Consider the following 26,376-nt stretch of genomic DNA (forward strand, 5'->3'; position numbering starts at 1 on the left):
CTTTATAAGAGTCTAAATGTGATGATAAAATGATTAAATGAGATATCTAATAAAATGGTATCAATTGGTAGGGCTGTGAACTTTGAACTCGATTTTCTCGAAATCAAGTTTATGGCGTTCAGTTCGGTCTGGTCGAATCGCGACCAATAATAACACCTATATTTTGCCCGGTTTTTTGATTAGAAAAATTGAAATCCATGCCCGGATTTTGCTAGGTTTTTTTTGAAAAAATGCCCGGAATTGCTAGGCCCGGATGGGAGTGGAAAAAATTCTGGCAACCTTACTCTAAAATATCTACCAGTTTTTCATAACTAACTTTGGTTACAAAAAGTCCTACTTTTTTACCGAAAAAACAGTGTTGAAGAGCATAGTACTTTGAAATATACAAGATAGAGTTGCATCTACCATAAGGTTCCCAGAATTTTTTCAGGACGTATCCGGGCCGGATAAACCTAGCACAATCCGAGCATTCGACGTCAAATTGACGACCATAAATCCGGGCAAGTTTTGTCAAAACTCAGAAATTCCTCAACAAAAATCCAGAAAAAAAATGAAAAACAAATTTTTTCCATCAAAACTCATCGATAGATTTTAAACCGTATTTTAGGCTTCCAAAAAACCTTTCATGATTATTTTTATAAAAATTGCTCATAAAAAATCGTTTTGGAGGTGTTTGTTATATTTTTTTGTTTAATTTGCCAAATAAAGTGAATAAATCCGGGCAAAATACCGAGCATTTTTCAATGAAGTCCGGGCAACCGGGCTGGGTCGGACTGTTCCAAAATTTTATTTTAAATATCCGGGCAAACCCGGATAAAACCGGACAATCTGGCAACCTTAATCTACCACCACACATTAGTAGGCCAAGCGTGATTCGTCTCACAAGTAAGAAAACAAAGGAGGAACAAAAATTTGATATGTGATGATAGATTAAGAAAGTCATGACGTAAAGTCCAAGAATTTACGATTTAATCAATTTTCAATCTTTTGGCACACTTCGCAGTTACAGATCTTTTGCCTGCTTCTTCAAGTCGGAACCTCTACAGATAGAATTTATTAAACAGGTCTCGTTTCTATCCAGCCCTAAGCTGTCCTGAATCGAAGTGACCACCCGCCAGAAGGTATTGGAAATCTGTTCCTAAAATCCGCACAATCATCTACGGAATTTTTTGACAAATTTTCACCAATCATAGAAATTCTAATTCATTTTTACTATATGGTGAGATTGGTAATGGCTCAGTAGTCATTTTTTCTTGATGTTGCAGCAAACAAGCGCCTAAACAAAGGCTGAATGAATTGTGTCGATTCATTAAAGCTTTCCTCGTTATTACTTTTCTTTTTGATGTTGTTGCAGCAATAAACAAACGCCCAAATATCTGAAAAACATTTTAAAAAACATATTGAAATAAAATTCGAATTAGTGTTGTGTTATACAAATGTTGCATCTAACCCTACTGTTGCATGATGCTCCGTTTGACGGTATTTGACAAGTAATTATTTTTATCGACCGCAACGCCATCTGTGAGAGAGTAGCTAAAACTATCTCTTTGAGGGAAGTGCGCACATTTTTATCGACGGCAACGCCATCTGTGAGAGAGTAGCTGAACCTATCTATTTGAAGGAAGTGTGGCCAATAATTCTTTTGGAACCATGTCCACGTGTTGCGAAAGTTGCTCTGTAAGTTTTACAGATTCAACTTTAAGAGTCCAATGCCAAGCTTTTTGCTCCGTCACCTTTTGTTTGAGATGTTCAGGACTTGATGAGCAAATGCTTGCTGCCGTGTCATCCAATAATCTTGTTACTTGGAGATGCCACGGATGCAAAGCCTTGATGGAGAAAACCCGCTTTCGCAATGCTTTGCTTTCTGTTGAAGGCACAAATACTCAAATTCTGGAAGAGATTAAAACCGAAATCTGTAATCACGTTCGCAATGATTTATTGCAAGAATTGCGGAAAAATTTTGACGCTTTGGCTAACAATACACCGAAACCTTCTCGTTTAGCGGAATTCCCCATTTTTCGAATGGGGCAACCTGCCTCAGTGAAACGAGGTAGAGAGGTTGAGGAAATTAAAGATTCAACGCCCCGTCGCCCAGCAAAACTCTTCCGCGGTACAGACACGGCACGTTCTGCACCACCGCAAGATAACTCCGAGGGAAATTGTTTCCACTTATATCTATCAGGAATTTCTCCAGAAGTCACCGATGCAGAAGTGATGGAGCTTGCACAAGGCGCTTTGACCACTTCAGACTTAAAACTTGTTAAGCTCGTTCCTCGTGGTAGGGACACCAGTGGGTTTTCCTACATTTCTTACAAAGTCACTATGTGTTCCAATCTGAAGGATAAAGCGATGAAACCGTCAACATGGCCCCTTGGACTTGTGTTTAGGGAGTTTAAGTCGACCACTGCTCCTCGTAAGGGTTTTTGGAAGCCTCCATCGAGGACTTCCGACCCAGTTTCGATGAATCCCACCACGAGCAGGAACACGGATGCAACAACTCTCCCCCAATAGATTGTGTGATGACCTCTGCTGAGCAGCCCAATTTACAATCCGATTTCCTGCCAACTCAACTGAACAGAAAACCACGCGAATTCCTGATTTACTATCAAAATGTACGCGGAATCCGCACAAAAACAAACCATCTTCTTCTCGCTCTACAACGGTGCGACTATGACATAGTTGTTTTGACCGAAACATGGCTTCACCACAGAGAACAGAGTTCGGGCTGGAGCTCAAGACGTGTGTGAGATTGCCAACCTAAGATTCAAACCAATTCGTAAGTGGACTAACATCCATTAGATGTCGCACCAGTACACTTATTTATTTCCTTTTTTCGACACGCTTATAAATTAATACTCATAGCTTATCTTAAAGGAGGCCAGTGCAATATATGACAGTAACACATGTTTTATGTAAAAAATTTTAAAAACATCACGATTTAAAAAAAATGCAAATCATATTCCAATCAAACATAAATCGCTGTCATATGCCTTCTTGTATCAATATTGGCTCTGAATTGAAAGTTGAATTCCAAGTTTTGGAGTATGGACTGGGATTTTACTATCGGTAACATCAACCGGGATATCGACCCATAATTTACAATTATAACATTTATGTTCACATTTTCTGTTTTAGAAAACTATTTACCGATAGTAAAATCCCAGTCCATACTCCAAAACTTGGAATTCAACTTTCAATTCAGCGCCAATATTGATACAACAAGGTATATGACAGCGATTTAAGTGTGATTGGAATATGATTTGAATTCTTTTAAATCATGATGTTTTTAAATTTATTACACAAAAAAATGTGTTACTGTCATATATTGCTCTGGCCCCCTTTAAGATAAGCGATGAGTATTCATTTCTAAGCGTGTCGAAAAAATGAAAAAAAAAATTTTTTTGTACTGGTAGCGACATCTTATGGATGTTAGTCCACTTACGAATTGGTTTGAAACTGAGGTTGGTATTCTCACACACGTTTTCAACACATTTTTGTTCGGGGCTCGCTATCTGTTATCTGTGGCTTCACCCGAAAATCAACAATGCCGAATTTGCCTCCAACTATACTGTATTTAGATGCGACCGTAATCCTGAAACCAGCAACCTGAGCCGTGGTGGAGGAGTCCTCATAGCCGTGAAACATGAAATTGTCTGCAAATCCGTCAACCTAGTCAACTGCAACAGACTGGAACAGGTCGTCGTCCGTATCGTACTTGGTCGTCAGGTGCTATTTGTGTGTGTTGTGTATCTGCGTCCCAATAGTGATCCTGTCCTCTACGATCTACACGCCAAAGCCATTCAACAAATACTCGATAAAGCTTCAAGTGAGGATTCCATTCTGATATTGGGTGACTACAATCTACCGAACCTCATATGGACCTTTGATGAAGATGTAGACGCTCTCATCCCGAACAACGCATCAACTGAATCCGAATGCGTTCTAGCTGAAAAAATTATCGGTTCTGGATTAATGCAATTGAACGACAACTGTAACGCTAATGGCAAACTACTTGATCTCGCTTTCGTCAGTGACATATGCTCGTTCGACGTCTTTAATCCACCATCAGCTCTTTTAAAAATTGACTCGCACCACACACCGTTTATTTTAAAATTTGACAATGGCTATGCATTCAGCTCATCGGAATATGTTGAACCACAACAATATGACTTCCGTCATTGTGATTTCGATGCTTTAACCACTGCTCTAGAAACAATAGACTGGACGACACTGCAAACTTGTTCGAATATCGACGATTCTATTTCCCTTTTCTACGACAGTATATATGCTACCTTGGACGTTATGGTTGCCAGAAGAACGTTAAAACCGAACTCAACGAACAGGAAGCCCTGGTGGAATGCGAATCTTAGACTTCTACGTAACCGCCTACGGAAAGCACGTAAACGTTTCTTCCATACGAAATCTAGCGTGCACAAATCCATCCTTTTGGACGTGGAAAAGGAATACGAGCGTGCCCAGGAATTCCATTTTTGTGAGTATATAAGTCGCACTCAAAACGAATTGAAATCCAATCCCGCCGCTTTTTGGTCGTTTGTTCGAGGCCGAAAAAATTCGAGTAGGATCCCAGCTGATGTCGCTTACTCTGGCAGAACTGCGGAATCATTTGAGGATTGTGCTAATCTGTTCGCCGACTTTTTCCAATCAGTCTTCCAAAATGAAAACGAATTACCCTCGGATGTACCCTCTGCATTCTCACCGTCATATAACGTAAATATTCCTAGTCTTAGACTATCTGTCACTGAAGTCTATGATGCATTGATCGCAGTGAACGCTTCAAAAGGACCTGGACCTGAAAATCTGCCTCCGTTGTTTGTAAAAAACTGCGCAGCCGCCATAGCGATTCCTCTTACAAAAATTTTTAACTTGTCTCTGTCCTCTGGAATGTTTCCACAAGTGTGGAAAACGGCGTCGATTACGCCGGTTTATAAGAACGGAAGCACTCATAGTGTCGAAAATTATCGTCCTATTTCTATTCTTAACTGTTTGGCGAAAGTGTTCGAGACCTTAGTATACGATGCTGTCTACCCGTCCGTGAAACAATTAATTAGTGACGCCCAGCACGGTTTCATGAAAAAAAGATCAACTACCTCGAACCTGATGACATTTAGTAATTTTTTGATGCCAAAACTCGAGAAACGTCAGCAGGTAGATGTTGTATACATTGATTTCTCTAAAGCCTTTGATCGAGTGCCTCATAGGTTACTTATAGAAAAACTCAGACGCTTGGGACTACCTGAATGGATTACAACTTGGTTTGCGTCGTACTTGAACTCCCGCACAGCTTATGTCAGAGTGAACTCCTGCTGCTCTTCGAATTTCGAAATACCGTCTGGTGTACCACAAGGCAGTCATCTTGGACCGTTACTATTTATTCTTTTCGTGAACGATTTGTGCGATCGAATGACTTCATACAAACTATTCTACGCAGATGATTTGAAACTTTTTCGGTCAATTACGTCACCGCTAGACTATATTTTACTACAGAATGATCTGAACGCTGTTACGAGATGGTGCATGACAAACGGTATGCTGGTGAATGTTGAAAAATGTAAAATAGTGAGTTTTTCAAGATCACGCAGCTTACTTCGTTATGAATACTCTATGAGCAACCATTCCCTCGAAAGGATTGAAACAATCAAGGACCTGGGAGTTACATTTGATAGTCGGTTGAGATTCCACACGCACATTACTACCATAACTGCAAAGGCTTATGCAATGCTTGGTTTCCTTCGTCGAAATACAACTCATTTCAACGATGTATACACCCACAAAACGCTGTATTGCTCGATTGTCAGAAGCATTCTGGAGTACGCAGCTCCTGTTTGGGCCCCGTACCAATCGACACTAAGTCAATCCATTGAAGGTGTTCAACGAGCCTTTATCCGCTTCGCTCTTCGGAAACTTAGATGGAATCCTGATATCACTACTCCATACGAACATCGCTGCAACCTTATACATTTGGATACGCTTGCCCGGAGAAGAAAATTTTTACAGTGTTTGTTCACATTCGACATATTAAGCGGGAACATCGACAATAGCGAACTCCTACAAAATGTTAGTTTGTCCGCCCCTACACGGTCACTCCGGCATCAGCAGTTCCTCTGGATTCCCGGTCATCGAACTACTTATGGTTTCTACAACCCTTTGGACACGTGCAACCGCTACTTCAATCAATGTGCTAGCATCTTCGATTTTGGAATCTCAAAACAGGTGTACAAAAATAGATTAAGGCAACTATCATTATAATTAGTCTGTGCGAAACATTTGTTCTCGAAGACAATAAATAAATAAAAATAAATAATTAGGGAAGAATTAGGCGACTCGATCCCTGGGATTATATGATCCCATAACCGGAATGTCTTACAAAGATCAAGTATTCTAGCAAAATGTGCTGAATGAGGCAAAACAGCTATGCTGTTAAAACAAAATTTTTCGAGTTATTGAACTTTGGTTGAAAGATTTCCCAAAATCTGTCTTGAAAATGTTTCCACATTACAAACTAAAATAAAGATATTTACTCTAATAGGTCAATCGTTAGAGTGCTTATAATATTATCTCAATAATGCCATATTTTCAAAGGATAGTGGTAAACTCTCAACTCCTGAGCTCAACTCATGTTTTCTAAAATGATCGACTTAAAAGATTTTGTCTTAAAAATATTGGGTTGTAGGCTATTTCTTACAGTTCTCTTTTTCCACGATTTATAAACTGTTGTATAAAATGTAATATGTTGTATAAAATGTAATTGACCTGTCCCCTGAATGAATAATCAATTCACCTTTAACTTGAAAAATATCACATTTTTTCACTCCACGCATTTTGCTTGTAATTGTTGTATTGTTGTTATTTTTGGATCAACTAAACTTGGAATTGTTGGACCGATGAGACCGATGAGAAAATGGGATGAAGGTTCCCCAATACCCCCTACAATCCAATAGAAGGTGGAATAAATAAATAATTACTGAAAATTTTTCTACTGAACTAGGATTCATAAATTTTCTATATTTGATTATTTTGAGTAACTTTTCCTGTAACCTACGCTTATTTTATTTTTTGCAAATTTGCGATGCCGTAAAGGCCATAAAGAATCGAAACCCCAATTTCAGTATTATTTAGTTGCGTTCGAATCATATTTTACATCTTTTTTGTCTCTTAAGCAGATGAAAGAAAAAATCAAAGATGCTACATACTTTCAGGGGTAAAAATTCTTACAAAAAAATTGCTCGATTTTTCAACTTTTATCATGAAAATCAAAAACCTTAAAACTAGTTTCTAATGTTTCATAATCATTTTTGAATCATGAGATGATAACTAGGTAACATAATATTAAAATAAGAACTGAATAAGTGCTGTGGTATACAAATGTTGCATCTAAGCCTCGCTGTTACGATACTCAGAGTTTCGTGTTTGTTTTTGAGTTATTCTTGTTAGAGTTACTATAGGGCGGGAAGCGAAATGCCAGATGGCTCATATTTGTTCTTTAGTCTGCTGAGCTGAGTATTCTTCAGTCAAAGATGGGTTTCTCCACTGAATGATCGCAGGAAATCGCGAACTAATTCATTTCTATTGAGTTGGAACCTATTATGGCAATAAATGGGACAGGGATCTTTATTATTAATTCTCAGTTATTACATCAGTATTTTCATAATCAAAATGCACTTTAAAACTCATATTTCAATTCAATTATGATGAGAGAACGCTCGATGAATAGATCGTAAAAAGCAAATGTTTCATACAAGCACATTCATAGAGAGCTGCTTTTATCACCTAGACTCGATACATACGACATAGCATAAAGCACTGATGTGTGGCGCAGAAATTCTTTTCCTTACTTCCATGGCACGTGGTGCTAAACGTTAATGACTGTCATTTTTGTGTTGCTGGAATGAGGCGATTCAGAATGGCACCGGAATATTCCATGGGCTTCGTCGAAGCATTCGGTAAGAATCAGAAGGTTGAGATGCTAACTAGAAAACGATTGAGTTGCATCAGATTTATGTAAAATGACGGTATTTTAATTTTCAAGACTTTTGTTCTGGAACTAGGAAAAGGAACTTGCCATTTTTCCAGAACGGCGAGCCATTATAATAATTGCTGCTCATTAAAAGATTCTTTCACTACCTTCTGGAAAGTTCTTTTGAGTAGAGATGATGTTGCGAGTGCTGTACACATGATCAGCACATGGAGTGTTTAAGCATTTAAAGTTTGAAAAGGCACAAACTTTTTTCCTCTTCCATTTGAATTAATCGTAGTTGAGATTTCAATGAATTATATTTTTGTGTTCAGCCATGCAGTAATGCTATTTGCAATGCACAAGGTTTCGATGCATAAAGTGTTAAGTTATGAAAAACAAAAAAAAAAGATATAAAAAAAAAGATTTCGATGCATTCCCAGATCCAAAAAATCTATAAACGTGTTAATTAACCGCATCATTTGAAACTCAATTATACCCAATTTAATGATTTATACTTATGCACGAATAAATTAAAGGGTTTGTTTCGAAACAAGATTAATTTTGGGATTTCTATAATAATTGCTCCAAGTATTTGAAACATAAAGTTTTAAGTTAATTATTGCACGGACGCACGAGATAAATCTTGAGCTATCAAGCAATAAAGATGGCATAAAGCTTCGAACTAACAAAATTTTTTAGATCCATTTTTTCAAAGTTTTCTGATCACCCGAATGAAAACTGTATCTATACTTTGTTCAGAAAAAATTACAAAGAACAGAAAAGATAATACAGATAACAGCAAATGGAAGAGATAATTAATATCTGGTTTTCGAGGGATTGGCTTAATTGATCAGAATAAAATTTTTGTATTTTTGAAATTGAAAAGTGTTATGTTTATACCCCAGTTGACAGTAAACAAAATCTCAGAAATATTTTGCTTAAAGCTTTTGAATAAACGTCTATAAAGTAATTAACAATAATCATTATGTAAATAGAGCTAAGCATGGAAATAAACAATTTCATCTCAACTGGACTAGGTTCTAAGATGTGCTACGCTAAATCCAAGCTCCGTTTATGGAATTCGATTTAAGTATTTCATTTTGCATTTTTGGTTGTCTCTGTGATTTAATTTCCAACTATTGATCGAAAAAAAAATGTTCATCAACGCTTTTTGTTCGTTAAGATTTGATTCAGTAAAACTAGTAATACTTGATCACGGAAACGTATTCTAACTTCTTTGTTCCAGTTGTCTCTGCGTCCAATAATGATCAGTGGGCCCGGCCAAGTTGAGATGAGTATGAAATGTACTTTTACCAGGATGCTGTCAAGATCTGGCTATGTATGCATCATAGGCATAAGCAAAGTGAGTAATACTTAACAAGTAACTAGTAATGTATCATTCAATTTTATGGTGGCTCCAGAGAGTTCAGAGTGCTAGAAACTAAAATTTTTGCTATCAGTTCTTTTTGCGGAAGCTTTGGATAAACATATTAAAAAATATGTAAATTGAGTTCTAAATCCTTTAACTTAACTAACTATAACCCGTCACTCTAGAAAGTATCTTAAGAGTTATGGAAGAGTATCAATTAAAATACATTGATCGATCTCACTACGATTGGTCACCTTGATTTGATATTCAAACGCCTTAAAGTATACTATCCAACTGAATCATTCAACCATCGCTATAATGTTGCAAGCTAATCGTTCTATTGTAAATTTCATGAATTATTTAAATTCGCGAGAAAAGTAGCGATTTTAAATCAAGACAGAATTAAGATTATCTTTTTTGTTAACTGTTTACCAAACAACAAGTGTTTTTTTGTATCTCCGAAATGGTCTGACACAACATTCATATTATTCTTTGTTTAAAAAAAAGATGAATCGTATGAGAAAAAGGAATGGACTTCAATTATTTTTATTCTACCACAAAGTTCAAATTTTCTAAATAAAAATAAATTAGTTTCACAGAGCAAATTGTCATGATACTTACAACTTTTGAAGCCTTAAACCTCGCTTTGATGATATTTTGAGCAATATCTGATGCCCTCAGGACAAACCTAAACGATATTTAAAAGAAATACTTCTGGAACACGAGTCAATTTCTATATAATCTAAAATTACAGAAAGAGCCTATCTACTAAGTTAACTGAAGTTTTTTTTTTTGCATAAAAACGAATATACATACCTAACATTCATTTCAGTGGCTCCAGAGAGTGGTTCCAGTCCCAGAGAGTCCACATACTTCCATGCTTACAACAGTAGTTATTTTCCCGGAATAAAAAAATATAAGTATATTTAAATCAAATCAAAGCGTAATATTTTGAGCCATTGTATGTGTAATATTGTTTTTTTTTTTAATTTTATTAGTGGCACTTTTTTAATTGACACTCAATATTTAATGCATCATGATAAAATATTAAATCCCAGTTCAAACTTTAACTGATAATGTTAGTTTACTTTAAGGCATAAATCTACCATGGGAACAACATATACATACGTGGGACGTTGTATTACAATTGATGTTATGTGAGTATTCAGCGCCAATTTGAACAATGCTGAAATCATGAGCTGATGCTTAGCTCTGCTGATTTCATGGAATAGGTTTCAAGTAGTTCTTTTTGTCTTCTGCTTATTTTGATTGCTAAGCTTTTTTGTCACCATTACTAGTAATTAATTAAAATATTATTTTTGGGTGGCTCCAGAGAATTTTTCCTAGCACTAGATCTTCATACCAACAGGTTTTTTCTCGGAACTTTTGGATAAACACATTCGAATATTTTGAACGTGCATACACCATTTGGCCGGAACCTGGAATTAAATATAATGCAGCATTTGTGAATCGAATTCACATTTCAATACCTCGACTAACTAAAACCTTCGGCTTCAGAGGGTACTTGTAGTATTATGTTTGAGTGACAATCTAAATATTATTCTATATTTTGGTGAAAAAAATCCTCAATCATTATTTCACCGATAGAAAAAACAAAATCGCCTTCAGCCCGGCAGAGCAAGTTGTCAAAACACTTACACCTTTTGTTGCGTTACCCGATTTTTTTTTCTTACACCGAATCGATTTCCACATTCGCCGGGAAAGCTTTCCCGGCACTTATTGACATCTTGGGTCGGAATGTTTATTTTTATTGGCTTTTATGTGCCGCCAACGTTTACGTGAGCATACATCGAAATCTCTCCGATTCGGTTCAATTCAGGCTTTCGATTCCTGAATCGACCGCCGTGAAGCGGGAAAGAAAATCAATTTCACAGACTGTTTGCGTAAGCTCAAGTGTCGTGATTTGTATATTGGCCAATAAAACATCAAACATGGACCATTTTCACGGGAGTTTCGGATACAGTAATTTTTATTATACCTTATGAAGTGGAACACTGATTGCTTGTGGCATTTGTGGGAAATTTCAAAATAGGCTAACGAATGTTCTCAGTCCTACGTCGTGCCATCGCAAATAGATCAGTTCGTTGTTGGAAATTCTTGCCGAAACGCGAGAAATTAACAATGATCCGATTAGGGAAAAGGAAAAGAAAGAAAATTATTCGCGGAAAACGATACCACTGCAAAACAAAAAAGCACAGCCCCGGTGAAAGTTAGCGATGCGAATCGGTGCGTGAGAGTGGAATGGATTAGGTTGTTTTACCACTCATTCAATTTTTTACTCGCCCAGCTACAAACAACCCACTTAAAGTATAGGGGAACATGCCCTATTATGCGCCACCTAAGCGAATCGCTCATTTTCTATGTATTCCACGTACAAATTGTGTTAAAAATGGGTGTAATCGTTGAAGAAAGCTTTTTTCTACAAATTCCTATGATTTTTCATTACTCAAATTGCTATAGTTTCTTCCAAAACATGATTTTTAAAAACCATATTCAAAGCCACAGAACAAAACTGTGTTGCGAATACGCGCCGCTGTGTATTCAATACGCGCCTAGCAGCCGAACACACCCGAGAGCAGCCGAAGACCGAAAACACACCAATACTTACAGACACTTTGGCTGAAAAGAAAATCAAAATGGACTAATAGAAATTTAACAAAAAATGAAAAATAGATTTTTTGGGCTGAATTAAGGCTCAAAATATGGTTTTAGACTTTTTGTTCATTTTCAATGAAAATTGGCCTTTTTGAAAAATTAATGCTATTTTCAGCCTACTACGATTGGCGCGTTATAAAGAGCGCATGGGCCGTGATAGAACATACCTACCCATGAAAAGCATACCTTAGCGAGTTTAGTATGATTTTTTAGCATAAAATCATAATTTAGATTCTCCTCTATCGATGTGTCAGAAAATATTGTCTTATTCGTTTTTCTCTGCTTGGTGACACCTTATTAAAAGTGTTTTAAAATTTAGATCGAAATAAAGAAAAACCTAAATTGTGAAATTATCACGACACAGGGGCATTTTAAGGGAAAATTCATACTTGCCATAACCAATCACAGCATTTAAAACAAATTGGTAATATTTTGCAGGCTTAAAATGTGTCAGATTCTTCAAAACAAGAGTGGCGCGTATTAGCCACATGGGGCGTTATATGAACTTTTCCCCTAGCATATGAATCAATGTTTGAAGATGCCTCTGAAGCTTTTTTTTTGTTGTTTTATCTTAAAACTTTCTTTCCCTTGCAGTGTTTAAGAAAGGAGGAATATACAAACTCTCAATTACTCCCACCTGCTACAAATTCTATACCTAGCGTAATCCTTGTCACATGACAACAATCATGATACGGTAAATTTATGAGCTGTGGTAATTCCGTCACGTTCGCACCACATGACGATGATGGAGGAATATGTGTCATCATCATCATCCTTCATCACGGCATCCCCACGACAAACGACGGTTCGGTGTTGGTAAACTGTAAATCGCCTAGCCCATCACTTGCGGCTTCCCAGGACTCAATCTCTGTTGACAAGCGTCCGTGGCATAAAACATATTTAAACGATCCATCCAACCAGCCAAACGACTGAATGGTTTCCTATCCCTCGATTCTAAGTAGAGGTACTACAAACTGCTTGTACAAATTATGTTTTGGGGTGAGGGGGTATCGTCTGGTGGTCTGGGAGTTGAAAGAAAATAATCACCATAACCTTCTTTCGAAACTATCTTCGTGCCGGCACAAGTGAACACGCGTAGGCATTCTAACTGATGTATGAAAGATGTGAATGTAAGCTATCATCACCATTTCTTAACTATTGCTATTTTTCTTAATTTTTTATTTCAGTCGTTAATCAGAAGTACAACGTGCAGGTTCACGATGAATATGTTATGTCAGGAAACACGGCGGTCCTAAAATGTCAGGTGAGTGTGTCAACTTTACGCTTTCACGTTGCTTTCTTGAAATACGTAAGGTACTTAACTCATACTTCCCATCACTAATATTTTACAAATCAAAAGCAAATACCCATGTTTAACATCGAACATTTAAAGGTTGAATGTTCTGACACATGATGAAGACTTAATGTTTGGTGTCTTCGTTTTTATAAACTGGCTGGCGACTTGAATTCGAATCATTTGTCTCATGTGCCCACAATATCAAGAAAAAATAAATTAGTCTTATAATTTTTTTTTACTTTTTATTAATGAAACACTAAATCTACGCTCAAATCACAATCTTACAGTGAAAAAAGAAAAGCTTAATCCGAAAAAAATACGATATGAACAAAATATTACCATGAAATATGGCCATATGCCATACCTAACTAATGTTTCATGCAAAAGAACTAGGGATGTAAAAAATTTCACCGAAATTTCAGCCTTGACGTATGCTTAACATCCGTTTCTACCATTTTCAATTAAAAAATATCAAAATCTTGCAAGTGTTAATGAAATATAGCTAAAACATAAATATGCGCATTTAGCCCGCCAGTTCGGAAATCGCCTATTTTGACTACTTTTAATATAAAATTATTTTAACAAAAACTGGAAGAGATTTTCACAGAAAAATTGCTCTTACGTATAGAAAACAGATGTCCGCTCATGTGTATATAGTTTTCAGACTACTATCAATTGGAATATGAGAGAAAATGAGTACTTTCCCTAATATGCGCATTTAGCCCGCCTCTCCCCTACCAAGAAAAAAACTGTGATTGCTCTAAGATTTCTCCTCTACACAATGCGCAATCAGAGATACCAATGTGCCTGATTTTTCAGAATTTGCCTGATTTTTCGAATCTCAGCCTGACATCCTGATAAGCCATTGAATTTCCCTGTTTTTGTCTGATTTCTGCGAATGTGATAAAAAATGGGTAGTAAAGAACTGGATAAGGTACCATTGCTGAAGCTAAAAAGTGAAAATGTGGCTGAAGCAAAGCAATCGAAAGATTCCCTTTAGTTCTTATTTAAAAAAATGGGAATTAAATGGAATCTTTCGATTGCTTTGATTCAGTAGAAATATTCAACTAAGTAGGCACACAAAACATATAAGAATGAATGTGGAGCGATGACCAAAAAACAATGGTAATCACTTTGAGCAAAATTTCCGTTACTTTATCGTAGCCTGATTTAGCCTGATATTTAATTCACCAGTTCCCTGATTTTTGAATTAAAATGTTGGCAACCCTGTGTGCAATAGATTTTTTTCGGAGAAGGGAATTATCTTCATCAGCAGATGAGAATGCTCTCGCTCACTATTAGGTATGGGTTGACAATCTCACACTTGATTGCAGAGCGATTTATCTCTCCCCCCCGCACAGCCTGGAAGCTGACGAAAAAAAAATGCATTAGAAAATTTTTTCGTTTCAAGCAAAGATAATGTTTTATGATGAATATTTTCAGCAGATATATTTTTTCAAAATTGCATTACTTCATTTAATTCGGAAAAATGGCTTGTTCTGTTAGTACTCAAATACCGGAAAAATAAAAATAAAACCATATAGGTACAAGTGATTTTTTTGAATTTTTTAAAAATAAAGACTAGGTGAACGATTTCAGATTTGTTTTTATCAACATGACTAAGCATCAAAGTCTCCAACAAAAATTCTGATTTCTCACAAAAACAATATTTATAACTATGTGATTCGACTCACAAAATTTGTGACGACTATCTGTGATGCTTTTTTTTTTAAATTTCATAGAAAAATCATGTCGAACATCGATAAATTTAGCCTTTTTTCTTGAAAATAGGCAATCGACGTTTTTTTTTCTTTTTTACCCAAAATTTTGATATTTTCATGGCAAAACTATGGTTCATTTTCAAAAAGGGCCTATATCACTCTAAAAAACGATAAGTTCAATTCCAAGTAGTCTATTTTATCGACATAAACCAAAATATATTTCTGCTTTTTCCCAACCAATTTTTTTATTATTTTCATTCGAAATAGGGCTATATTACAATAAATTTTTCTGCGTGTGTAACTTTGACAAAGTTTGTTCAAAAATCTGTGAAATTAAGAATTTTTCTGTGATATTAATAACATCTCTCAAACTGCAGTAGTGTAATGATCTTATATGGAATTGTGTTTTCATGGTTTGAAGAAAACAATCCAGTCGTCGAGGACAAAATTTGAATTTTCAAAAAAAAAAATTCAAAAATGGACACAGAAGAAAAGTTTTAAGCCTAAAAATTTAATAACGACTCAACGTCGAACGCTGGGAAGACAGTGATTTACTAAAAATATATTTTTTCTCACTAAATGCTTTCACTGTAATTTAGCTCCATACTTCCAGTTTAAACTGAAGGATGAGGAATAGTAGCATCAGTTCTAACAAAAAAGAGATGCTCCTAGAAAAGGGTTCAAACCTTTTTCGATCCACGATGTGGTTCAAAAAATGTTAAAATTTTCGTTTCTAATATAAAAAAAACGAAACAAAAAATCTTTTTGTTTGCAAGAAAGATCAGTGAAAAATTTCAAAACGATTGAAAATTAAAATTATTCAAAAATGATCAAGATTTAGTTATGCAGGTACTTGCTCAATTTTGGCTGATTTTAAAAACGGTGTTATATTTCTGTATTCTTAAAAAAAACGAATTCGATTTATTTTCCTTTTTAACCTTCAAAGATTTGTCGTTATAAAAAATGACGCAAAGCTCTGCTAACTATTGATTAAAATTATTTTGAATGGGGCCCGCCGAAAAAAATCTGTCTGGCCCGTTGCTACAAAAGGTTGCTCACTTCTGACCTTTACTTTTTGGTGATATGGTGGAACTTAAAACTACTCACGTTTTAGCATAATTAACCATTGATAGCTGATTAAAACTTCAAAGCCAAAGGTCGAAAAAATTCGGTTCGCCAAACTCAATCAGCTGTAACCTTCAATTCCCTGAGTCGAACTTCATCAAATTGTACTTTTGTCGGGTTGCTTAAAATATTGAGATGGAATTTGATGACCATTTATCTACTATTCATTTGCCCTCGTATGCTTAAATTCATCACTCGTGAATGGTTATGATTTTTTTTTAAATACAAACTAGTTCGGGCTGGAACAAATATCATTTTTTTTCTTTTGTTAACCAGCCGTCTAAAACCATATTTTTTTTGCTTAAGAATTTACAAAAGTTTAGTTTTATGTTAGCAAAACCCTTTTTTTCTACGGAAAATTATATGGATGAGAATTTATTTACTACAGGGGCTAAAGACCTTAACTTCCAGTACTTTTTAGGTGGAAATTTTTACACAATTTTTGTTGAATTGTTTTAAACGAAAAGTAAATAATGTACAAATTTGTGAATTTGTTGTCGTTTTTCTCTACCGCTCCTTTAGACGGGATTTATGTTTTATCTCTTCTACCTTACTGAGGATCTTTTTTTAACGGAAATTGGATTCATGTTCTGAGGCAATATTTTTTTCAGATCGAAAAACCCCTGAAATAAGAATTTCTGAGGCTACCAAAATGATAACTTTTTCGAAAAAAAGTCAATTTTAAGTTTTCTCATGTTTAAAGCTCCCTTAGCAGCAGTTTTTGACAATTAATTGACTTTGGTTTATGCCGATATTAGAAAATCCCGTTTTAAGGCGGATCGAGTTCTATAGGGTTAATTAAAATAAAACTTATTCTCAAGTCTCAAAAAAACTAATTGTGCTAGAATACAATAAAACAATTTCATTATCATATCACCTACGGTGACGTAACCCTGTCGTAAAGACTCACGCAAGCATGAATAATTATCTTCAAACATCACACGTTCGGCTGCCCATTTTTTCCCATGGGATATTTTTCACACCGAGATATGTTGGTATTTTGTGGGCTGCAAGAAGACAGCAAACAGCAAATTCTACTCCACACATAAATCCTGGTCGTCTCAAAAGAGACCACCACTTGAGTCTTGTGTGTTTTATTTTACTGGCTGCGGTGCCATGCCAGAGCTTTGCTACTCGACTTTACCGGAGAATAATTAAGCGAGGTTATGTGATAGCGTAGGCGTAATAATTCTCACCCGGATGGCCAGACAGGCCAGGTAGGAAGGACGAGAGAAATTTACCTTGCTCATTAATGGCGAACGAAACACCTGCTAGCAGGCAAGATTTAATTGGCAATTGGTGCTGTCTTCAGTCAACTGATGGATAATAGTCTGCAGAAAATCTGTAGCACTTGGCGATGCAAAGCTTTAGGATAAGCGTAAAAATTTCATCCGCTTATCAGTGCCATGCAGATTTGTGAAGTTTTTTTTTGCATTTGGGAATGAAGCAAAGGCAAGAAACTTTAATTGAATGAAGATTTTTCGAAGAAAAAACTGAAATGTGCTTTCATCATTAGCCATACTCGAAACAGTAACCGTAATTTTGTAATTCAAAATATCAAGTTAAAGAAATAAAATCGGACAGCGATGCCGAAGATATTTCTTCGTTTTGTAAAGACAAAGTTTAATGTAAAACTGATTTAAAAAAATGTCAAAGATGGGTTTTTTAACAGGTTCTAAGAGTTCTGTTAAAGCTTCAGTAAAACACATTATTGCAGGATTACCAATGCAAATATTTTATTAAAGCACTCAATGATTCATTCCAAATTCGGTATAAAACCAAGCACATACGATAAAATAGGATGAATCGGACCAGAGTTTGGGCTACTCTCGTAACAATTCTATAAAATGCACCTCTTTCAGCTTCAGATGGTGTATTTTGTGAACCTAGCCCAAGATAAATTGGAAAAATAAACTGTGAGATCTAATATGCTTGAAAATTTATGAAAAAATGGTTGAAGCGAATAGGGACTGGGAATTTAGAATTCTAGCTCCTGTTGTTATGCAAATTTTGAAAAAAAAACTGATAATTTTTTTCCTCAACAATAAAGTATTTTTCAACAAGCGGGCCCAATTTCAGAAATGAGATTGGCTGGCGGGCCACGAAAGCAAATAGTTCTGGAGTATTCATAAAAAAATTATAAGGTACACCGGGGTAAGTGTGGACGCGGGGTAAGTGTGGACGATGGCTATAAAAACAATACTGTGCACTATTTTTTCAAACTTTTGATGCAGAATGTTCAATTTACTTGTAATCTATCCAATAACTGTGAAAAAGATACGATTCAGACAATAACAGTTGTTTACAGCGACTTTTTCGGAATTTTCTATTTTCAACTACGATGTCGAGTTGATGTGCATCTTTTTCAATTGCAAATTTCTCCTAAACTAGCTGGTTCTCGATGAAAAACTCTACATTGAAACAATCCTTACATTCCAAACAACCAGTTAGGAAAAGAAACGGCGGTTAAAAATTAAGAAAAAAGAGTTTATTTACAAAAAACTAAAATTTTGTCTCCAACCCCTACCTGGGGTAAGTGTGGACGGCTTTAAAAAGACTTGATGTTTACACATTTTTTCAATTTTCTGTCCTTCATCCTTTATGAGTTATATTATTTAGCTATATTAAGCCTTCGGATCATGAAAATTTGAGTAAAGTACTTATTTGTTCTGTGTTTTTGATGAAATCGGATCTCGTGTGTTGTAACATAAATTACACACTATAATTATAGTATCATGAACTTTTTTCAAAATTTTGGACGGTTCGAGCAATAAAGTAACATATTCAACCAAGAAAACACCCATTTTTTGAAAATTTCCTGAGAAATCAAAGGGAAAATCTACCGTCCACACTTACCCCATAACGCGGGGTAAGTGAAGACACCAGCCGTCCATAACGATTTGCGTGATAACTTTTTTCGCTTTGCTTCTATCGAGCTCATCTCTTCAGCTTTTGTGAAAAACATGTTCTGCATCACATTGAACGTCAATTTATCAAAATTGCTCCACTGCTGATTTTTTTTATGATTTTTTAAAGTTGAACTATACGAAAACCCGTCCACACTTACCCCGGTGTACCTTAACAGATTTTTGAAAACGCTATGGACATTTGCCTAGGTCACATAGAATATAGATTCATCTTAATAAGTCATATTAAGTTTTTGTTACTTGCAAATTTTTACATATTTCACTCCATTTGAAAAATTGTAGAAATATTATGCCATACGAAATTAATTATCCCTCCCAATTTATGTATATTTTCATGGGATTTAAATCCTCCTCGGTTTATTCATCCCAAAAATGTCAAATCGCGTGACTCCAATAGACATCATGTCAATATTATGGTCATCAAATTATAAAAAAAAGACCGCCCATTCTCCAAAGTTTTCAAGTTCGCCGTTCTCATTAGAAAAATTTTATAGATAATTTAGGAAAAACTGCAGAATGGAATTGTTGAAAAAAGTAACAGTCACAAGCTTTTGACATTCAAAAGAATTTTTATTTCAACGAACTTAAGTTTGCATCGACGAATCAACCATAGGGAACATAAAACCGGGATTTTTAACGAACTTTTGTTATATCACAAAAATATTGATTTTAGAAAGTACGGACCTTAACATCAACTCAATCGAAGTTTTTTTAACTTTCCAGTATCTCGATTTGACAAGTGTATTGGGAAAGACTTCTTTAAACAGGATTAATACGAATTTGATTGTTTTATAATCATTGCACCTACTTTAGTAGAAATTTTGCTAAAAAAGTCGTTCTTTTGAGAGATTTGTCCGCACCAAACCGATTCTAGTTTAATTATACTAACCCAACTAAAATCTGTCTAGTTTTTCATTATTGGTGTACACAAATACTAATCAGGTTGACAATTAAAGTATATTTGGATTTGGTTTAATTTTCAAAATTATACCCTTTTCTGGAAAGCTGAACAAACAATTTCAAATTGGAAAAAATACTGAGCAAACTTTCGATAAGTTTCATAATTTGTAAAAGTTATTGAATTGTTATGGATAAACTAAGGTTTTGAAATAGAGTTCAGGTTACAAATGGTTGAAGTTGTTGTAAAAGTATCATTTCAATAATGATGTTGATATGTTTCGGTGATTTAAAAAAAAAAATTAAACGATATTGATGGGGTCTTACTATCTTTCTGAGGCTATCCAAGCTCCTCAGTATTAAAACTAGAGTCCGCTCGAACACTCTTCATACTAATGATATGTAGTCACCGAAACCCAATCGGAATACTTTGAAAAATGTGTGATGAAATTTACAGATAATGTGTCAAATACCGTACAATTTTGATATTTTAAAAATTGTAATTCTGATCAATTTTTTCAGTGACGGTAACCTTTTTTGAAAAATTATATGAGGCCCTTACAGCCAAAGAAGTATAACTGCAAAAAATTTCTATTTTGAGTAAATAATGCCAAATGTATCTTCAAGTTTCAAATTATATTTAGTGATTTTTTTTCTGATTTTTAATTTACGTTCGAAAGAAAATTTCAAATGTTCCAAAAACGTATGGAAAATGGCCAAACACAAAAATTTAAAAGCGTGTTTTTCGAAATTAGTTTTAATACACTTTTATTCCTTTGGTTTTTATCTTTTCAAAGAAACTTTCAGATATTTGTTTTGAATTCAGCTAGTTTTGATTCAGATATATTTATCTAAATGATATATAAAGAATAAGAAAAAACGTTCAGTTCTAAGAACATGTCTTTTCCAAAATGAGCTTCGCGGGCCACAAAAAGTTGGTCAATCCACCAAACTGTCCGGATTTTCATCCCATCGAGAAATATTAGGCAATAGTTAAGGGCAAACTGAAGAAATGTGGCAGAACCATGAAAAAACCAGCTCAAATCGAAAAGTGGTGGGACAAGATGGCGAATGAGATTACCAGCAGTACTGTGCAGAAAATGATGGGTGGTATCACAAAAAAAGTTCGAAAAGTCATCCGAAAAGCTGACGAATGATTTTTATGTATTTTCCTTTAAAGTGCAATAAAAACCCCACAAAACGACATTTTTACTTTTGTTGTACGTTATTTTTTTGCGGAGAAATTATCTTTTTTATCCGACCAGATTCTATGTGAAACAGACTTTAGTTATGAAACAGTTTTGAAGGGTTTTACTTTTTGTTAAAGAGAAGAACGATTACCTAAAATAGGTAAATTTGGGTTACGAAATTTAACGAGAAAATAAAAAGTCACAAACTGCAAATTTTAGAGCAGGAAACTTCAAAACACAGGCAACAGAACCAACAGTGAACTTGTCTTGTTATTGGAAAGATGGATGGAAAGATTTTGTGTCAAAAATTTACGTCAATTGTATATAATTTTTCTGTAAACCTAGAAAGGATCAATATAAATAGTAAATTGATATACATATTTCATACAAAAATTTACTTTTTTTCCAATGAATCAATGAATCAAATACCAAATCGTACGATCAGCCATATTGAAAAAAGTTTTGACAGTTGGCTGATGTGTTTATCAAAAAAAGGATCCAGGGATGCCAGGCGTAAAAGATAAAAAAACAGAAAAACTTTTTCACAATGCGTACATGTGTGAAGCAAACTCACTTAATGAAATTTTCTGTTGTTATTAATTGTTACGATAGTTTCTTATAAAAGAGAATGATACAAAAAAAAACTATTGAACACTTCTACAGACAATTTTATTCCAGATCTTTATCTTAAACTTCGTATTGAGTGGCATTAGTATGACTCTTCACCTCCTATTTCGGCTTCCTCCGGAAAATACGAAACAATGACTGTACCAGCTTTTCATATTGTCACACCAGAACAATTCCATGTTTTTGATAGCAAAGTAGTTGTCGACTATCACCACATTAGGAAAAAAGGCGGCTTGGGAAAATGCTCGATTTGATCACCCTGGTAATGGACACTAACTGTTCTCAGCATGTCTGGCAGCAAAACAAGAAAAAACTTAATACTTGAAAACGCGAGCAAAGTTTTAATAATGCTGAGAACTTTCAAAGTGATTATTAAATGCGAGAAAATGTAATGAGGGAATATAACAATATTTGCTTAAAATGAATCTCAGTGGAAGAATATTCTTTTTAAGAGATCCATTATTGATCCTATGAAAAAACTAAGAATTGAAAGAAATATTTATATATAAAAAAACTAAGATTACAGCTAAAACTACATAATTTGAATTAAATTATTGCTAGGAAAATTGAAAAAAGGACTAAAACAAGTGGTAGGTTGATCATCGGTTTAGGTTATCTTTCTAGTACTACTGCATAAGTGTGGTCTTAAAAATGTTTCTTTTGGAACTGTTTTTAATTTCTTCAGGAAGGCTGTTGAATTTTGTTGGACCAATGAAAGAAATTCGACGTTGGCCAAAACTAGTTGAACTTGCACTGTGCATCAAATGGTGAGATTGACGAGTATTGTGATATCGCAGTGAATCTTAAGTTTTGATTATTGTTTGAAGAATTTAAGTTATCAAAAACATAGGTAATAGTTTGTTGATCACAAAGTATGGAGAGAGAGAGAACGATTAGAATAAATTAAATTGGTTGAAAAGAGAAAAGGAAAATTGAATATGGTTTTCAGACAACTATTTTGAAGGGTTTGTAGAAGAGATACAAGGGATAACGACTGCCCCAAACAGCAATTGAATTAGATAAAGGGGAATGTACAAAAGCAAAATTAAATATGACGTGGAACAAAAGCTTTCACCCTCCATAAAACTATGCTCAGGGATGAAATTTTGTTTTGTAGTTGATCAATGTGACAGAACCATGACAGAGTTTCGACTAGAATTATTCCTAGATACTTGAAGTTGGTAACCCTCTCTATAGATGTATTGAATAGATTGAAATCGCAATTAAGTTCGATTTTGTTAAAAATCATGTAGATACTTCGTTTTTTGAGGCTAGCTGAGAAATATTTGTGAAAGATTTTTAAATCTTCTTCCATGCTGGTTATAACAGCATTAGGATAAGATTTCGGCATTTTATTAGAGAGAAACGAATTTTAGCTCAGATTCAATTTCGATTGTCAAATAATTTAAGATTTACCTTAAGCGAAATCCAAAAAAACTGGTCCAAGATATTCGCGGCAGATATCCTTCAAACGTTTAACATGGAGCGCAGAACATTTTAGGCAGACAGCTCCCCTGGGATGCGTCATTAACTTGAACATCCTCTCTATTTTTGCGATACTGTTGCAGATGCTCCAATCGCAAATGCATTCCAAGTGTAATGGTGAATCGTCCTCATTCGGTGGCGTTTTTTTTAGATTTTTTTTTCTTTTTGGATTTATTTCATCATGCTGACGCTTGTTCAAAATAAAGACGATTACAACAAATCAGGGCACCTGGAATCCAAGCTAGCCAGCTGTCAAAATTTCCTGCAGCTGCATTCCCCCCAAAGCCTACTTTTTGCAAATCTGAGACCACCATACATCACCATCATCATGGTCGAGCCAACAAAATATGAGAGAAAGTGCGAATTGTGGTATGCAAACGAAATTAACTTTAATCCCTTTAACTTATCGAGTAAAAATGATTGTATTTTTTTCTTATATTATTATTTTTTATTTTATTTTATTTTGTTTATTTGTTTATTTAAAGGGAAATAATGTTACATAGGTGTCTTAATGATCTACTCGATATTATTTTTATAAAAATCATCAACAATTTGTCGGGTTTATTTAGCTTAATTCAGCATTTCTGCGTAGTTTTCCAACATCATTTTGTAAATCATGCTGAAGGTAGCACCTTTGCAAAATCTCGCCAGTACAAGAATATACCACGGCCCAAGTTTCAGCCCATCTCTAAGCTTCCGATTCAAAAGCAAATCATGCCAGTAGTCGTATCGTACTTCATTCGAAAATATAACATTATGAGAATTTGAAGCAATTTCGGCTCAGCTGACCCAAAACTAATTACTCCAAAACAACTGGTCAAACCCGTTTTGTAAACATCAGTCCTAACGATTATGATTATAGCACGCCAAAAAGATAAGTTTTTGTTTCGCCATTTTTTTTTTTTCATTTTTTAAGTATGAATGCAAAACGGTAAAACAGAATAAATCAAACGTATGTTTGACTTGAAAATATACTTTTATTTCAATTTATTTGTTATACAATTCTACATATTTATACTTCAAGAGACACATGATACTTTTTTCCTGATCCTATCAAATTTAACAAGATTGAGAACCAACTGTAGGGGAATATTTATGAAACCGTCAATCATACATTTTTAATAACCAAAAAAAAAGAGGTGTTTTTCGTTTCGCAATTTAATAAATTTTCATTCCACATTTCTTTTTATTTTTTCAGCTTAGAGCAGAAATGCTGTAAAATATTATACATATACCTCTGTTGAGAGTTATGGGGTATGAAGTGAGATAGAGTTATGAGAAATTTTGTTGAATTTTGCTATCCAGTTTTAAACTAAATTAGAAAATTTATTTAATTAATTCTGTACCTACATATCTACATGTTTCTAAATAAGGAATAGATTCTCGATAAAATAATATGATTTGCGGTTCTGATGCAATAATGTTTGTCTTCTGAGTAATTTCTTTTGTCTCGGAGCTTTAACTGTTCTCAATGGTTAAATAGTGGTTAAACTGCTCGCACGATTCCTACCCAAAATGTCCCATTCACTCCATTTGACGGAATTTGATTTCTCGTCGTTTTTGCCCCCGATAACAAATTGAATTTTATGCAAATGATTATTTCGAATTTCATCGATAAGAATTGACAATGCACCGGTAGATGGCTTCATTTTCTCATCCAAACAACAGGTTCATTACGTGCCGAACAAAAACGCAATGCATTGAAAAAATATTGTTTGTGACCGAGAAAAAAAACTTTCTCGGAGGAGAGAGTATTCATGTCACAGTCCTGCTAGCACGTACGACAAAGTTATAATTTACATAATGTTGTCACGTCCTCAGGACTTCCTCCGGAATTTCTCAGCATCGGTATCGCGATATTCCTTCCACACTTGTCGATATCTTGTATAGGTAGCAGCAACGGTGCAGCGAACCTTACCAAGAACAACGCCGTGTCGTCTTTCTCGTTGCTGGGTGATGTTTCTGATGATAGCGACATCGTTATTGTTGCAATATTTCAAATCGATTGTGCAATGGAAGACTATGGAGCTGGCTGTAGGAAAATTGATTAGATGCCGTAGATAGATGTCGATAACATAACACCTTCCGATTGCTATTCAGCGGGCATATCGAATAAATGATCGGAAGCATCAATACGATACTCTCAATCGATGTACCCTTCAATGATAATAACAATCTATTCGTGTAGGAACCTAAACTAAAACTTACAGCAATGCCAAGCGAGCGGCAATTTTGGTGACCAACCATAAAACGACAATAGTTTGCCTAACTCAAATAAACGCAATGCTTCTGCAAAATCGTGATAGCCGATCCATCGATTACCGATGTTTGCCGATAGCGACTAGGTGTAGGTCTAGGTAGCTGTTTCAGAAACCACATTTCAATTTAAAACTAATCTCCCGCGGTATCTCCTGTGCTGGCCCAGGAGGCTTGATTCGGTGTGTTTTCCGAAATGACCGGGTCGCAGCCATCGCCACACGGCCACAAAAGTCATCAAAATGTTAATTTTCAATCACAAAATGCAATTTCGCACTAATAAAATTACTTCTCCCCCTGATGGTTTGTTCTGTGACCGGAGTAGTAACATGCCCGTTCGGAACATGTGACCTCTGTATCTACGAGGGCCCGCAGGCAAGGAGAATTATCCATATGATGATACCTTTTGGTTTGACCATTTCCGCAATTGTTACACCAGGACGTGTCAGACTCCGAAGCTCGAAGTAAAATTTAAAAAAAAAAGCTTTTTAACTGTAAATTTACACATATTTCAACAAAACAAGCATTCTATAGTATTGCATTTTTTCTAAAGCTTTCTTAAGGATTTACATATGTGATATACCTATCTTTACGGCAGCGCGTCATTTTTAGGGGTACGTAATATTTATTTACCATGGAACATAGCTTAATCGTTTCCTAACTGCAAAATATGATTTTGAAGAAATTTAACGTAAAGAATTCGAATATGGTGTTAGATTTCATATTTTGCCATATTTTGCTTCGAAATTCCCATGCTAAGAAAAACAGCAGAAAAGTTAACAAAAAAAACCTTCTCTAACTTTTTTTCACAAAAGCCAAAATTACTTGTGG

At 35.1% G+C, this 26,376-nt stretch overlaps 1 protein-coding gene across 12 annotated transcripts in view; it reads left to right on the top strand.

The window, feature by feature from the left end:
• LOC129757488 (cell adhesion molecule Dscam2) overlaps positions 1 to 26,376 on the top strand; it is a 223,983-nt gene that overhangs the window by 142,492 nt on the left and 55,115 nt on the right. For all 12 annotated transcript variants that reach the window (XM_055754736.1, XM_055754737.1, XM_055754742.1 and 9 more), the window contains exon 5: positions 13,208 to 13,284. In XM_055754736.1, coding sequence (XP_055610711.1) covers positions 13,208 to 13,284 — 77 coding nt within the window. The remainder of the gene's footprint in view (positions 1 to 13,207; positions 13,285 to 26,376) is intronic.

The sequence above is a fragment of the Uranotaenia lowii genome, chromosome 3 (assembly GCF_029784155.1).
Source record: "Uranotaenia lowii strain MFRU-FL chromosome 3, ASM2978415v1, whole genome shotgun sequence".
NCBI lineage: Eukaryota > Metazoa > Arthropoda > Insecta > Diptera > Culicidae > Uranotaenia > Uranotaenia lowii.